The 16,564-nt window shown below is 39.5% G+C and overlaps 4 protein-coding genes across 5 annotated transcripts; 2 read left to right on the plus strand and 2 right to left on the minus strand.

Moving 5' to 3' along the window:
* Positions 1–40: 40 nt before the first annotated feature.
* On the minus strand, positions 41–2,149 carry LOC130993384 (rust resistance kinase Lr10-like). Its single transcript, XM_057918256.1, has 3 exons — positions 1,304–2,149; positions 1,190–1,222; positions 41–1,115 (listed from the first exon to the last, which is right to left on the minus strand). Exons 1-3 carry the CDS (start codon positions 2,028–2,030, stop codon positions 157–159), a joined length of 1,719 nt encoding a protein of 572 aa, XP_057774239.1. The 5' UTR covers positions 2,031–2,149; the 3' UTR covers positions 41–156.
* Positions 2,150–2,626: 477 nt separating this feature from the next.
* LOC130993383 (LEAF RUST 10 DISEASE-RESISTANCE LOCUS RECEPTOR-LIKE PROTEIN KINASE-like 2.7) lies at positions 2,627–4,769 on the plus strand. Its single transcript, XM_057918255.1, has 4 exons — positions 2,627–3,383; positions 3,504–3,524; positions 3,623–3,652; positions 3,735–4,769. Exons 1-4 carry the CDS (start codon positions 2,627–2,629, stop codon positions 4,727–4,729), a joined length of 1,803 nt encoding a protein of 600 aa, XP_057774238.1. The 3' UTR covers positions 4,730–4,769.
* Positions 4,770–5,077: 308 nt separating this feature from the next.
* LOC130993385 (protein phosphatase 2C 51-like) lies at positions 5,078–6,297 on the plus strand. The gene has a single exon (XM_057918257.1). The coding sequence runs from the start codon at positions 5,244–5,246 to the stop codon at positions 6,126–6,128; it is 885 nt and encodes a 294-aa protein (XP_057774240.1). The 5' UTR covers positions 5,078–5,243; the 3' UTR covers positions 6,129–6,297.
* Positions 6,298–6,792: 495 nt separating this feature from the next.
* Positions 6,793–11,577, minus strand: LOC130993386 (cyclic nucleotide-gated ion channel 1-like). 2 transcript variants are annotated; one of them, XM_057918259.1, is made up of 8 exons: positions 11,041–11,577; positions 10,561–10,686; positions 9,676–10,243; positions 9,240–9,452; positions 8,436–8,719; positions 8,142–8,253; positions 7,756–7,992; positions 6,793–7,670 (listed from the first exon to the last, which is right to left on the minus strand). In XM_057918259.1, the coding sequence occupies exons 2-8, from the start codon at positions 10,587–10,589 to the stop codon at positions 6,984–6,986; spliced, it is 2,130 nt and encodes a 709-aa protein (XP_057774242.1). In that variant the 5' UTR covers positions 10,590–10,686; positions 11,041–11,577; the 3' UTR covers positions 6,793–6,983. The 2 variants fall into 2 exon arrangements, with proteins under 2 accessions (XP_057774242.1, XP_057774241.1); XM_057918258.1 differs by lacking the exon at positions 11,041–11,577 and adding an exon at positions 10,815–11,038.
* Between the last annotated feature and the right edge of the window lie 4,987 nt (positions 11,578–16,564).

The raw sequence follows: 16,564 nt of genomic DNA on the forward strand, positions 1-16,564 counted from the left end.
ATAAGCGTCATGCCGCGTGTTTTGTTTCTGTAAATACATGTAAACACAAATAATAAAGACCTAATAATTAAAAGTAATAAATAAAATACTCTTACATCATTCTCCATCAGGAGGATGTAATGTTTTAATGGTAGAAAATGAGCACATGCAGAATATTCAATTTTGCCATGTGTTGAGATGAAAAGGATATGGAGGCATATGAGGCATGGTTTGTTGTTGAAGCATTTTGATCAATGCTTTGATGGATGGACGATCGCATGGAAACCACTGAATACACCATAGCCCAACAATCAACATTTTCTCAACTGATTCATTTGGTTTCCCTTCTTCTTCTCTCTTCTCCAGCTGCCTAATAACCCATTCTGGAAACTGGACTTCACTTCTCTCCTCTCCATCACTCAAACTTGCCCCTATCATATCCAGCAACAGCATGCCAAAACCATAAGCATATGCTTTCTGTGGTATGATGTTAGAGGAACATGAGAGTAACTCAGGAGCAGTATATCGCCATGCTCCTTCATCAGCACACGTCGTAGACACTATGATTTTGGGGCTGAAGCTGTGGTCTAACAAGACACTCCGAGGATCCCACACCAAGTTGAGGATCTTCTGGGAAGATTCTTGGTGCACATGCTCCACTCCTTTGGCTATGTCTATAGCAATCTGTTGTACCTTCTCCCAACCAAGTGTGTGGCTTTGCTTTTCAGCAAGTGTTCCGCCTTGCAACAACTCGTAGATGAGAGCTCTTCTGCGTCCATCTGCACAGTATCCGATCAATTGAAGGATGTTTGAATGTTGCATCCCACCTATTCTCTCCACTTCTGAGATGAACTCCTCGTCGTCTTGTTCAGATGCATCCAGCACTTTGACAGCAACGGGAGTTCCATCGCTGAGCTTCCCTTTGTGCACGAGAGCTCCATGGCTGACTTTCTCCTCTAAATTATTTGTAAGTCTCTTCACATCTGCATAACTGTATCTTCTTGGCCTCATATCCTTGTGTCTTTTTACAGCATTTTCTATCCTTTTGTAATCATTTCTCTTCCTCTTCATCACCTTAAACATGAAAAACGAGGCGATCACAATGAATGCCAGGAGTATTATTCCTGCTGTAATCCCTGCAAAACAGAATGTTTCTGTCAAAAAAGATTTCCTTTGAATATGCGTGAATCAAGAAGATTGATAACCTTACCTGCTGCAAGTGGTTTGTGGTTTGTTAATGCACCTGTAAAATATCGAATCCCATAAGCTAGTTAATATGGTGCTAAATCAAATTCGTTGAGAATATAGGAAATTATTTTGTTACCTGTTGTATTTGTACCATGTTGAGGGCTGAAGCATTCAGTTTCTGCTGCAGCAGCACTATTTTGCAACCTACAATAATTCCCTTTTGCTTCACACTTACCACAAGAAGGCCTGCTCCATTTAAGATAAAAACGAGTGCCAGATTCATCGTCTCCTCCAGTCAATGCACGGTCTGGAACATACGAAATGTTGTACATCTTGAAACAAGACGAGTATGGGGGCAAGGACGAGATGTCATACATAGAAGCAAAATCAAGAACTTGGTAACGACTGCTGCTAAGGCAAGCAACTGTCTCATAGTTTCTTGTGTTGGAACAATTGAACAGAGTGGATCCTTCACCATATCCTATTGCTTCTGCCTCAAATATAGGAGAAGCAGAGGAGTTTAAGGTGGGGAGCTTCCTCGGGAGGCAGGATCTTGCTCTGGCATAGTTAACTAGCATTTTTTGTGCTTTATAATCAATGTTCCACACTGCAACTGTCATGTTTAATGGGAGCATGATATTTGTGGCTGATGCTGTCACTGGGAATTGAAGATCAAGATCTGCTCTGCTTCCGTTGCATGACAAGCCGAAGCCCGGGTATCCACAGCGCTCCGGTTGGTGACCTTTTAGCCAGAACGGGAAACGTACAACGGGCGCATAAGGGCCACATGTTGCTGGGAGGCACTCATCTTGGCCTACAGCAAGGTAGATGATGGAGATGAAGGTAAGAAGGAAAATTTTCATGTCTAATATGAATTCTATTTGAAATATGGTGTATTGTCTTGCTACTTTCCATTGATCATCTTCATCTTACTTAACTCCTTTTCAAGATTCCTATCTAGAATGATTGAATAAATAATTAAGAAAACTCATTAAGTTTTGTGTTGACTTTGCGCTCTTTCCTCCATTTCTTCCACCCTACTCAACCTGCGTTTACTTGATTAACAAAACGCGTTCAATGATAGATTAGTTAATCTGATTTTTTTTCTGACTTTGAATGCATGGAATGATTTAAGCAACCAGTTCAATTATCATAATGATTGAGGATTATGATATATAGCTTAATCAATGTTATTATCTTCTGTATTCTCAGATTTCGATAGTGGATTCTTGAATTATATGTATCCAAAGAGAATAATTAGTGCTCAGAATGTGGCATTGGATGAATTGGTCTAGTCAACGCACTAATCCACATGATCATTACATGAATACATTCCAACTGAAGCAATAAAAGAAATCTCTCCAAAACTTCCAAGAAACTAACCATTAATTTCAATATTCTTTTAGCATAAAAGAACATTCTTTCATGGCTCACATCTTCTCATCTACAAATTGCAATCATGTCAAACACAGCCCTTGTGATTCTGCTTCTATTTTTGGCAGAAAGCTGCAGAGCTAAAAACAGCTCACTTTGCACCACTTCTTCATGTGGGAATATCAACATCAGCTACCCTTTTAGGCTGAGAGGTGATCCTGCAGATTGTGGCCATCCAGACTCCTTTTACGCACTCGAATGCCAGAAAAATCGACTCATATTGCACACAGAATCCAGAAGATACCATGTTGAGGCCATCACTTACAGCAACTTCTCCATCCGGATATCTGATCCAGGTCTAGACAGCAACAATATCTCATCCTGTCCGATTTATTCTTACATAAACAATGATATATACTCAAACTATGTGTACACATACTACACTAGCAGCATTTACATAACATTCATCAACTGTCTAAGCCCTGTAGCTAATCCGTTATACGTTGAGAATCCTTTCTGTGGCAACACGAGCGCCTTCTCCAACGATTCCAGAATTTACAGCTATGTCACCACAGAAAGCATACTAATACCCGATTTGGAGGAGTCCTGCACCTATGACACCATGGCTCAGGCTTCATTAATCTGGCCTTCAACTGATCATCATAACTATTCGTATGCACAGATTCATGATCTGCTTGCCTACGGATTTGAGCTATTATGGTATCCCGCCTTGTGTACAGAATGCAATGAGAGCAAGGGAACTTGCAGTCTGGAGGGCAACAAAATCCGGTGTCGCCACTATTGCTATGAAAGCACCCCTTTCGAAGACCGTACTTTCATCTGTAAGCAAACCTTCTTCTCTTTGTTCCAAAATGTTTTCTTGAAACAGGAATATAACTTCTAAGCAATCAATGAAACCAAGTACAAGAAGATATACTAACATTCTTCACTTGGAAATGCAGGCAAATTGGAGTATTATGCAGGTAAGATCTCATTGTGCTAGTTAATAAATAAGACCTTTCCTTGTATGTTCTACATATATTTTTCATCTCTTTAATTACCTGTTTTCTCCATTGAACAGTTTACTTGTACCTTGCGGCCTTAGCAATTGGTAACTTCTCACTACCCTCAGAACATATAATACAAAAATATAGTAGTACCATTTTCTTATATTTCTCTTTACTTTACTGTAGGAGGGCTTATAGCACTAAGATTTGTAATTGGGATTCCATGTATAATTGGAATGGTAGTGGTTGGAGTGAAAAGACAGCGTTCATGGATGAACAATAGTGAAAACATGGAAGAACTGATGAGACACCAGTTGAATCACATGCCAATAAACTATAGTTACAGGGAGATTAAAAAGATGACACAAAATTTCAAGGCTAAATTAGGTGGAGGGCCTCATGGAAGTGTTTTCAGAGGCAAGCTAAGGAGCGGTCCCATCGTTGCAGTGAAGATGCTGAGCAGTTCTTCTTCAGCGAGTGACAAAGAGTTCATCAGGCGTGCATCAGAAATCTCAAGGATCGCCAATCCAAACGTTGTGAAACTCTTTGGATTCTGCATAAAAGGCAAGAAACGAGGTGTGGTGCATGAGTTTGTGCAGTGTGGCTCTCTTGACAGACACATCAAGGAAGGGGGTCTGAGTTGTGGAGAGACGTTCAAGATAAGCATTGGGATAGCCCGTGGGATTCAGTGTTTGCATGCTGCCAACATCTTGCATCTTGCAATCAAGCCTCAGAACATTCTACTTGATGAATACTTGAGTCCCAAGATCTCGGTTGAAAGATTTGAGTCATCACAGTTTAAGGGGAAGATGGGATTCATGGCGCCAGAAATGTTTTACAGCAACATTGGAGGAGAAGCTGATGTGTACAGTTTCGGGATGCTGGTGCTGGAAATGGCAGCACGGCTGCAGGGCGAGCTAGGCCGAGAAGTGTACTTCCCGTTGTGGGTTTACAAGCAGTTGTGTGAAGGGAAAGAGTTGGAAATGAGAGATGGTGGAGAAGAAGAGAAGGAGATGATGAAAAAGATGATTGTAGCAGGGTTATGGTGCATCCAGATTAAGGCTGGAGATAGGCCAACGATGGAGCAAGTTGTTGCCATGCTTCAAGGAGGACTTGAGTTGCTGCACTTGCCACCAATGCCTTTCCACCATTCTCACCTTTCATTTTCAGATTTAACTTAATTTGTATGTATTCATTTTATTCAATAACTTTTTCAACCCATAGTTTAATCTCCAATTAAGTCTGAATTAACCAATCAGAAGAATAAGGATTTCAGTCAACCTGCTGGGGTTAATCCTGTAGAAACCAATTTAGTCAACATCAAAGCTACTACCCTTTTACGTTGCACATCGTGTTAATATTAACATATAGAATATGAGGATTATGAGTTAAATTCATTCTAAACTGTTGTGCATTTTTTATTTTTTCTAAAAAAAAAATACTAATATTTTTAATAAATTTTGGAAAAATATCCCATACTCTTGAATTTTGTAATAATGAAAATTTAATCGTAATGGGATCGTAGTATTCGAGTGTCAATTAAGATTTTGACAATTCGACACGATAAATGAGTGGATAGGAGGATTAATTAAACATGAACACAAACACGAATTGCGTCAAAAATTAGCAGCATAGTGTTTCCAACCAATTTAAATCGTAGAAACAGTTAGTTTAGTGGAGTGAGAGGGATGAGTGATGAGTCATGGAAAATTTGGAGGTCTGAGCATGAAGCTCCCACGTGTCCCTCCCTTAACCGCCGCAATTCCCATGAACATCTGCCTTCTTCCAACCACCCACCACCCTTTCACTTTCACATCATCCGCCATGACTCTGGATAGCTGCCTCACGCCGCCGCCGGAGACTACTCTTCGCAGGCACAAGCATCCCTTCCTGTCCTCCAAATCCGCCGAATCTCACGCCACCAAGTCCGCCAGAGATGCTCGCCGGAGAAGACTCGATCTCCGCCGCATTAAGTCATCTCCGCCCGATTCCTCGGAGGTGCTGCGCAGCTCATACGGCAAGATCTCCGTGGTCGGCCGACGGAGGGCGATGGATGACGCGCTGGCGGTGGAATTAGGTTTTGTGAAGAGGGGTGGCGAGAGCTACGACTTCTTCGGCGTGTTCGATGGGCACGAGAGGAAGCGCGTGGCGCGCGAGATGCTGGCTGAGATTGTTGGAGAGGAAGCTACTGAAAAAGAGGAGGTGAAAAGGATGAGTGGCAGCGGCGTGGCGGCGGTGGTGGGGGGAAGTGAGGTGGTGGTGGCGGGTTCCAAGGCGGTGGTGTGTCGTGGAGGAGCGGCGGTGCGCCTCTTGGAGAGTGATGAGGCGTGCGTGAGATTTGCGAGGAGGCATGCGGATGAGTTCCTCATATTGGGGAGTGGTGGATTTTGGGATGGGATTTCTGGCGACCTCGCCTGCCAGATTGCCACCAGGTATTGCGGCGGTGGAAGCGGCGGAGCTGAGGCCGCGGCGGCTAAGATGGCGGAGATGGCGCTGGCTCAAGGTAGCAGACACAATGTTAGTGTGATTTTGGTGGATTTGAGAGGTGAGAATGATGGGATCCCAACACCATCAGTTTGAGCCCCTTTTTATGTTTTTGTTTTGGTTTCTTTTATTTTTTCCTCTCATTTGCATGTAAAATACGGGAGAATGTGAGCTTTTCAATTCGGTTTTCTTCAACAAGAGCGTGTAACCACAATCCTTGTAACAATATCAACTTCTATATATATATAAGATAATATTGCTAGTATTTCTTAGTATTACGTTTCCATATAAGTGTCTAGGGCAAAAGTGAGAAAACTAAAAGATCCCAGATGCATGGGATCGAATCTTTTGTGGCTACGTTTATTGAATGTTTCCCAGACCAGATAGGAATGAAATAAATGAGATAGCAATGAAATATTCTAATTTCTAAAAATAGGAATGATAGGGTTGTATTTGTATTAAAAATCTCCATTTATAAATATTTAGGATTTAGCTATTCCAGTTGTAATTAATATAAGAAATATTTATGTATAAACTCTTTTTTTTGTGGCCTCATTACTTTGTCATATTGAAAATAATTATTTATGTTATATTTATATATATATATTATTTTTTTCAAATAAAAAACTGAAATCATGGAGGACAAACGAACAGTAATATGTAAATTATCATACATTTTTAATTAGATAATGATCATATTGGCCCATTAAGAACGAAACCCAGACAACCCATTTCCATAGCCCAGTAGGATGATGCCTAATTAGACAAATGCAGCATGGCTCAACTTTGATGCCAAGGCATTCCAAGAAGAAGAAACCCAACCCAACCATTGATGGCAGGTCCAAGTTGACATTTTGAAAAGAAGCCTAAAGATGGATATATGGATACAATCATACAAACATAATACTCACAAGGCTCCTATATATATCCTACTACACAACACTAGACTGCTCATTTGTGTTCAGCAGTGAAATCTGGCTCAGCTGGCTTCAGCAGAAGCATAGGTGATACCCTCGTCTTTCTACCACCGTTGCGCCTCAGTGCACGAAGAGCGTTGGCTGCGAATCTCGATGCGTAGATGGTTGCTCCCAAACTAGGGGAACTCCCACCTCCTTTGGCCAATGCATCCTGCAGCCTGTTCTCCTCTTCACGAAGAGCTTCCTCCATCTTCTTCCTCGTGCAACGCCTCCATGCTGCTTGAATGAAACAAGCCGCCCACGTCCTCCACTGCTGCGAGTAGAACCTAAATGTGTGACGCAGCTGCTTGCTGTGCAGCCGCCTGAACTGGGAGGCCACAAACTTGAGATCATCAGCCATGAGAGCAAACGCTTCTACTTCTAGAAGGGCCTCGACGGTTCTGGTTGAGATGGGGAGGTTGGATGATGAATTTGGGTCTAGAGCCCATGTCAACAGCTCTTCCCCACAGAAATCACCCGCTTTTAGAATGTCTGAGTTGAAGAACCCCGTCCGCCCTCCATTTGTGGTCACTGTTAACAGTTTGCCGCGCATGATAAACAGCATCTCGTCCACTGGATCCCCCTCGCGCACAATGTAGCTGTGCTCGGTGTACAGAACTGGTTTCAGACGATCACACATTGCATCCAAGAGTTGATCGTCCATTGTCTCGAACATTGGCACCTGGTTCATGGCACAAACCTTGTTTGTAACTATAGTGTTTCTCACCCCAAGACAAAAGAGTGGAGGAAGGAACTACAAATTATACCCTCTTAAGCAAAGCTAAACAGAGATGTTGTTTTATGTCTCTTCTCAGGTCCTTGGGAAGATTGCGAATCAGATTATCTTCATCGACACCTCTAGTTTCCTGCCATTTGTATTGCTCGTATCTCCTGATCCGCTGCCTCAAACTCTCAGGAAGGAGACGGTGAGACATCCATTGCTCTGCATCTCGTCTTTTCACCCTCATCTCCTCCAATCTCAGTGTTGTAGACTGCAGATATGTCTGTAACACCAATATTCAGATTTCAGTAAAATTTTGCATTGACAACTTGCCATCCCCATTACTTCTTGTAAATAGCAAATTTAAATCTATAACAGTTTACAGAAAACTTTGGTAATCATGAAAGCAAGAAGAGTGCAAATATAACTTACCTGCATATTTCCAATCAGAAATGAGAATAGAACCAAGCCAGATATGGATATGAAAATTGCGAAGCAAATTTCCCAAACATAGGTACTTGTTTTAAGGTTCTGTCCGAGAGAACTGCAAAGTTAGATAAGTTTATATATCATGTGCTAGAAACCCTGAAAAATTTACTCCACCAAGCATGCAAATATTATCTAGAAAAACAATTACCACATTTTTCAAGTTTTATATTAAGTTCTTCTTTGACATAACTGTCTCAACAGATGAGTATGTCAGGCACATCAAATTAGGAAACATACCTTAGATTCTGCAGTCCCCACCAGAAACAATAAAAGAACTTCATGGGAAAATCTTGTGATTCAATAACACCAGACTGAAGGGCATTAAGGAATATCCCAAAATCAAAAATGGTAGCATCAGGTGGCTGAAAAGGGCAAGATTCGTTAAAAATTTGATGCAGACCAGCATGATCAGCCTGGCAATCAAAGGAAGCTTTCCTACAATCAGACTTATCTCCACAAGCTTTTAGCCAGCAGGTAGTTTCACGCTCTATAGAGAGCACATACCAACAGGCTCCAATCACCTAACAGAGAAGCAAAAAAAACTCAGTGATCAAAGAAAACATAGTTAGTGCAGGAAGACTATTTGTCACATGAAAAGTCTAGGAGAGTTCGTAACCAGCAAGAATCACACTGAACTAATCCCTCCCAATCCTATGATTCAAAGAGTCAGCCCTAAGATGTATATGCCCAATAATATATTAATAAGTTTTCATGTTACTTATATATGGAACACCAAACCACATTTACACATTTAATAGGCATAGAAAAAATTTGCATCAAGGTTCCTGCCCCATTTTGGCCGAAGGACCAGATGCAGCTTTTCCATGATACTTCACCAAAAAAAAAATTGGACAGTGAAAAAGAAACCACAAAAACCATAATAAATAAATAAGCAAGGTAACTTACAATTTAAAGAATGAAAGGAGAAAACAATGTTACAAATAATATACCCAAGCTTCTGGATCGTTATAAGATCAATCAGTATACAAGGAAGAAGCATAATATTAGTGAATACACATAAAACTTCCGGAGGATACTTACATGACTGGCGAGCATATAAAGAAAAAGATTGAGGGCAGCTCCGGCCCATGCTGTTTCAGTGAGTATGCCAGAACTTCTTGTGACTTCTTTGTATAGAGGACGGATTCGGAGAACCCTTGGAATGTATTGCAGAATCACCACGATTTTTAACAAATTCTTTGTGTTCAAAGACCTTGCACCTTTCAATTTGGGTACGATGATCACTATTACAATCTGCGGAAGCCAAAGAATGATTATCGAGTTACATACATGTAGACAACTTATTGCAACTACTGCAGTTTGTTAAACATAATATGCATTAAAATCATGAACAAGAAGACTTTCAAAAATTAAGTTCCATGGAGTCATGGACAATAAAAATATGTTATCCTGCTTGTAAAGTACAGTGACAATGCAATCATCTTATATTTGTCTACATAGAGATTATCTCCCTTACCTGTGGAAGTGGAAGAACTGCAAGAATATCAATTATGAAGTAGGAAGACAGATATCTCTTTGCAATTTCCCACGAATTTTCAACAAGAACACCTCTTCCGAACACACGAGAAGAAGGGGCAATAAAACCAGTACGGAATTGAAAAATGATATGGATGACGTAAAAGATATCCGTAAAGGATCGTAGAACAGAAGCTATAAGTTCCAATTTCCAGTCCAACTCAAGGCACCTCTTCTCGCCATTTATAATTGGTATGTAGAAAAACAAGGGGTCCAATGACACTGCAACCACGCATGACAGAACAAAAATTTTATTCCATTTTTGAAGAAATGATCCTTGAGGATCCAGAATTTTCTTCCCAGATCCCTTATCATCTGCTTTCAACTTTCCCACAGAAAAGGATCTCAATGATCCAGTGATTCTTTTAATTCGCTCTGAGCCATATTCAAACCCTCTCTGAAACTTGTTGGAAACTGAGTACGCTGCTGATCTAAGTCTCCCCAGTTCCACCCCACCTCTAGAGGAGGATTGTGCATCAAACCTTCCGTGTGATCTCCAATCATGAAACCTGACAGTGTGACACTATAAGATTGTTGAGAAACAGAGATACAGAACAACAGCAGGTTCAACAAATACATGTGAAATAGAAAGTAACAAAAGCCAGACTACTTTGCTTAAACATGATACACATTTTCTCTTCAAGGAAATGGAGATAGTTCGAGGGAGGAGTCACGAAGTAGTTTAAGAACTCTTTTTAGTTATTGCTTTCATACTGGAGACTACCAAATCATTTGTAATAAGTTAATTTACAGCATATAACGTGAATTCCATGTACACTCTAACTATCTCTTGTGAATGAACATGACAATTATCACAATAACTTACCTGACAATCTTCTCTTGTTGGTAACTCATAATCCAGCTCGCATGAGAATTGCAGAATATAGGATTCTGATTAGGTTGGAGAAAAATACGCTCCTGCTAGCTCCACATTTGTCTAGCAAATCAAACCCTGCATATATATGCCCAACAACTCTCTATTAGAAAATTCGATGAAATTGACAAAACTAAATGAATGAAACGCAAGATACGAAACAGAAACATCCTTCATCATCTACGAAGTAGAGATTTTAAACCTACGCAGCACATTTTAGTTTGCCAGTTGGACGCCTGACCAAGTTTTCTTTTCTCAGAAATATCCATAGTTTATAGTACTATGATAGGACAAAATAAGCGTCAACCCCATAAGCAAAGAAGAAAAAAACGAAGAAAGCCAAATGTAACAATGTTTTGCAGAAGTAGAAACAGCAAAATAAGCAGATAATATTGAAACAAAAAGCTGAAAATCCACTAAACCAGAACTCACCGGTTAACAAAGCACACACGTGAATAAGTGCGAACTTCGATTTTCTTTCCTCAGCAATAAATTGAAAACTCGGAACCAGAAACAGGACCGAGAAAAAGAGAACAACGCCCCACCAATCATACACATGAAGTCATGAGTCGTTATAAATTATGAAGACTTGGTACACCACTGCCTGCTCTTTTTTGTGAGTGTGAGTGTGTGTGAGAGAAGAGGAAGGGGGAGAAGTTTCCTGGATATTTCCAAACTTTTAGTTCTTGTTTGTAGCAACAAGTATTGTGCAGCTCGCAATTTGGATTAAACGCAAAAATCTGCAGTCTTTTGGCAAATAGATTTTAGAGAGAGAATTGGATTGGCGTCCACCCATCAACACTTGAAAAATGAAGTGGAAAAATAGTGTGAAGTCGTTGGTGGGCCCATTTCTCAAATGAGTGTGCTCTTCCTTTTCTTTTTTCTCTATTGCGGATTTTTTTACATTTTTTTGTGACAGCAAATTATTTCACTATTCCGCCTTTACTCTTGAAAATCCAAAATAACAACTCGTTCTCTTCTGCCCATGCTTTGAAATTGAAATACTGTATTTAAGCTACGAGAAGCAATACAAAGACAAACAAACAATGTGTCTTATTCTGATTTTATTTAAATTTCTGCAGTGAGCCAAGAATCAAGATAAGTCATTATTAAAAAAATTGTACTAAATTATGGTTCTTTTAAAAAAGATAAAGGATCTTTTTCGAAATGAAACTCAGTTACTTAGCCAGGTCAAATTGCAGTAAAAGCAAGAGAAATGTTTGTTTTTGACTCGTTGACTTACTATTGCTTGGAGGCAAATTTCGCAATTTCGTCATCCATTGATTATTAAGATGTCATATGAATTAGACGTACACTTATTCTAATTTAAAATGTATTAATGTAAATGTTTTTTTTTAGTAATGCTAAACAGCCACATTGTGGCCACCCACAATTTACCTAAGTCGAAAATAATTTAATTTATTTAACTTATTTTTTAAAATAAAAATAAGATTTAATTATTTTATCATATTCTCTGCATTATAGTTATTTTTTTGCAATTTTTTGGTAACTTTTTTATTTTTATTAAATAATAAATTTAAATTTAAAAATGCAAAAAAAATTAAAAAAAAATAAGTACAATGTAGAGAATATAATAAAATAACTAAATCCTATTTTTATTTAAAAAATAAATTAAATAAATTAAAATTACCTTTATTATATTAGTGTGTGGGTGGCCACAATGTGGCTGCATAGATTTATTGTTTTTTTTTTACTTGATATTAATGTAAATGTTACTAACACTGATTTATGCGCCTCTTCATTCTGTGAAGTGTGCACTCACTAAAAATTTATTTACTCAAATTAATCAAACAAATTCCGCACTATAATAAATAACTAGTACGCTCTCCCGTGCGATGCACGGGTTACGATTACACTAAAGCATCAATATAACTAAATTAATAGCCGTCATTTAATATAATAATTTTGGCTCGTAAAAGTCCAAATCGTATATTATTAAATTGTTATATAAATAAATAAATAATTTGTACACATAATTAAATTAATATATATAATATTTTAAATTCTAATTTTAAAATATATAACTAATATTTTATTTACAAATTCATATCAAAATTAATACAAATTTCCTCCTCCTTAATTGCATTAAAAATTATTGTAGTTTAAATAATTATATTTAAAAATCATGTAAACTTTTTTAAAAGGAAAAAAATGAAATATGCTTATGTTTGTCACCAATAAACGAAAATACAATGAAAATAGAGTACGATATTCAACATTATAGATAAATGAGAGCGAACAAAAATTAATTTTAATATTTTAATCAATCATAACTTAATAATCTCAATTTTATTTTTTATAATTTTTATATCAAATTAAAGATCTTTTAACAATCTTTAATTTAACATCCATTTTGTAACACCCCGATTTTTCATAAGATAATATTAGATTATTCTCTAGGATATTTGATGAGATTTGATAAATCTAGGATTTATTTAAGCCTAGAATAAATTAGATTTTAGAATAAATGTGTTGTTACTCATTTATTATATTTAAAATTTGCATTTACATTTCTTTAAGCATTTTCACAGCATTAGCTCAACTGCATTATATTGTCATATTATTTATTTATTTATTTTTCCTAAATTTAAACATATATTTTACTTAAAATAATTTATTTAGAATTTATGAAATAAATATACTTATACATATAATAGATATATAATTATGTATTCTTTTAAAATTGCTTATATATACATATATAATTAGCGTATACATATATATACTGATTATGTATATATTATATACGTATATATATATATATATATATATATAGCTAACTAAATATCCTTTAGTTAATAATTATTTATATTATATATAATACTATGTAGTGTGTGTATATTATACTCCCTCCGTCCCATCTTTTTGTATCCACTTTTAGTAGTAAATACTACTAAAAGTGGATACAAAAAGCTGGGACGGAGGGAGTAATATATATGTGCATGAAATGCATGAAACTAACATTAAAAGTGCTAAATATATACTTACGTGTGTGCATGTGAATGCATGGAATATATAAATAAAATAAATACATGTTAGATATTTATATGTATACGTGTAATATATATTTGCTATGCATAGCCATGCATTTAACTTTTTTGGCCCCCCACCCTATATCGCATATAATGTCCACACAGTAAGATCCGCGCAGAGCTCCTGAACAGCCGCGACGCGGAGGCAACCAGCAGATCCTCGCCCCCGACCTCGAGTGGTGGTTCCACGGCCCGCCCTCGCACCAGTTATCCGACTTCAGCTTGGTGGTTCCACGGCCCGTCCTGCTGGAGATCTGCACGCAGTCGGCCGCCCAACGACTTTGACGTGAGGAACTTGACGGAGTCCAGCCGGACCAGATCGGAGTCCTCCCCCAGATCCGCGCACAGCAGCGCACCGCCGCACAGCAGCGTGAGTTGCAGCAGCGTGCCCCGCCGACAGCGCCCAGTTCCCAGCCAGACCCCTCCGGCCTTGCCCACCTCCGATCTGTTGCAGAGCACAGCAGCGCGCCTGTTGCAGTGTGTGCTGAAAGCACAGCAGCGTGAGTTGCAGCAGCGTGGTTTTCACCACCCAAGCCGCCACCGCGCGACGCCCTCGCCCCAGCCGTGCTCTCACGATGGGTCTCCATTCGCCGGCCGGAATTCATGACAAGGGGGCTCTCAACCTCCCTCCTATCTCCACAAACTTCGATCCTGCACGAACCCACCCTCTAGACGCCTCTAAGAGGCACTCTCTTCAGCCGCTCCACCTAGCCGCTGCTGCAAATACCAGCATCGCCACTACTGATGTTACTAAGATGCACTCTCTGCAGTCGACGACTCATGCTGGAGGATTTAACGACTCGGAACAGGTTCTCCCGTCGTCCAGCGAACCTATCTCTTATGCCGCGAAAGTTCGGCCTACCATGATCAAGAAGCCGGATTTTTTTGCTTATGGCCTTCGTACCCTTCATTCGAAACGTGAGGGGGAGGTCGTTACTTTATCGATCCCGAAATCAGAGTATCAACAGCGTCTTGATGAATTCCAGTTTGCTTTGATCGGGAGGATGATCCTTCGCAAAGGCGACAAGCCGCGTATGTTCGCGGATATTACGCTAGAGTTGCAGCGTATCTGGCAGTGCTCGGATTGCCAATTCATTCCTATGGCTAAGGGTTTCTTTACTATCAAATTCAAGACGCTGGAAGCAAAAAAGAAGGCAAAAGGAAATGCGGTCCTCCAGCTTTCAACGGGTCACATACGTCTTCGAGAATGGTGCCGATACTTTGATCCTTATAAAGAAACCTCATCTCTTGCGCAAGTGTGGGTAAGGGTGTATTATCTCCCGGTGGAATTATGGACTCCAGTTATCATTGCTAATATTGGTCGAGCCCTAGGACATCCGTTGCGTATTGACAACGTTTCTGCTAATGGCCAAGTGGGGCACTTCGCCAGGGTCCTTGTGGAAATCAATATGGCGCTGCCCCTTCTCAATTCAATGTACATCGATGATGGTAATAATTCTTTCTACATTGAATTTGGTTTCGAATCTTTGCCGTTGTTCTGTTCTCGTTGTAAAATAACTGGCCATTCCACGGACAATTGCCGGAGATCTGCGAAAGCAAAAGCCAAGCAGAAGAATGAGGAAGCGGCTGATCAAGTTGAGGAGATTCATAAAGGAGCTGCTAAGGTGGATCCCAAGCCTGCTTGGCAGCCTAAGGAACAGGTTAATGAAGCTTTAGAGTCGAGTGTTATGGAGCAGGTTGTGACGTCCCAGGAGGATGTGAACGAGAGGGATGACCGTATTTTGTCAGGGCCTGATTCGTTGGAAGTTGTGCTAGTCCCGGTAACTTCGGAGCATCAACTGGATGGCAACGATGAGGATGTAGATGAGGATATGGAGATGGAGACGCCGAATGGAGTCGTGAATCTTGCGAAGAATGTGGCAGCTGCTGCAGAGGAGGCCAATAGCTTGCGGAATGAAAATTTGGCGCTTAAGGATGCAGTGGCGGAGCAGCAGTCGGAGGTTGGGACACATGGTTTTGTGAGTGAGCAGGTTCATTCTCCGATTCAAAAGGAGGTTGTTGGAGATAAGCAGTCCAATCCTACTCCGGAGGATATTGCTAGTCGTATAAGTCGGTTAGAGGAGCAGGTTAATCAAGGGATGGTTTTGCTCTCGGAGCTGAAGCGCGGACGTGGCCGTCCAAAAGGCTCGGGAAAAGGAAGGGAACTTGTGCATGCAGTTCCGACTGATGGCATTAAAAACCGCCTCAGAAATGTGGAAGGTCTGGGATTTCAGCCGAGCAACTTCGTTGTTGATCATAGTAGCAGCAACGCGATGCGTACTATGAACAATATTACGAACCCCCGTTGGTCGGATGTAATGGACTTCGAAAATGATCACAACAAGGATGATTATCATTCCAATATGGATTTTACGTTTTGATTGTTGGTTTTTGTGATAACGTTTAGACTTTTCTGCGTGTTGTTGTTTTTGTTTTTCGGACTCTTTTCGAGTCTCCTTGCTTGCGTCTTGTGCATTCAAGGGTTTTTATTTCTTCTTTTTATATTAAACTTCCATTTCAGCCATGCATTTAACTTTAATGACTAGATATATTGCTATAATATATAAATATTTGCATGAAACTTACGTGGAGTTTTTCCTATAGTTTAGCTAAGCAAAGCTATGCAACCTATTAGGGTGACTCAGCTACCCTATCCTTAGATATTTAAAAGTTGAGTTAGTATAAATAGGGATGTATTGATTGTTAAGTTCGATCAGAGCTTCTAAAATTAAGAATAAGCTTTTGACATATGGTCGTTCAAGTGATCAGGAGGACTGTGAATAAGTGACAAAAAATATCATTAAGGTGGGTTATATTTTCCAAATTATGTTTGAATTATTAAGCTCTCATATTATTAGATGAAATGTGGTATGTCCATAAAATGTTTTCACGTTCTCCCACTG

The sequence above is a fragment of the Salvia miltiorrhiza genome, chromosome 7 (assembly GCF_028751815.1).
Source record: "Salvia miltiorrhiza cultivar Shanhuang (shh) chromosome 7, IMPLAD_Smil_shh, whole genome shotgun sequence".
In the NCBI taxonomy this organism is placed as follows: Eukaryota; Viridiplantae; Streptophyta; class Magnoliopsida; order Lamiales; family Lamiaceae; genus Salvia; species Salvia miltiorrhiza.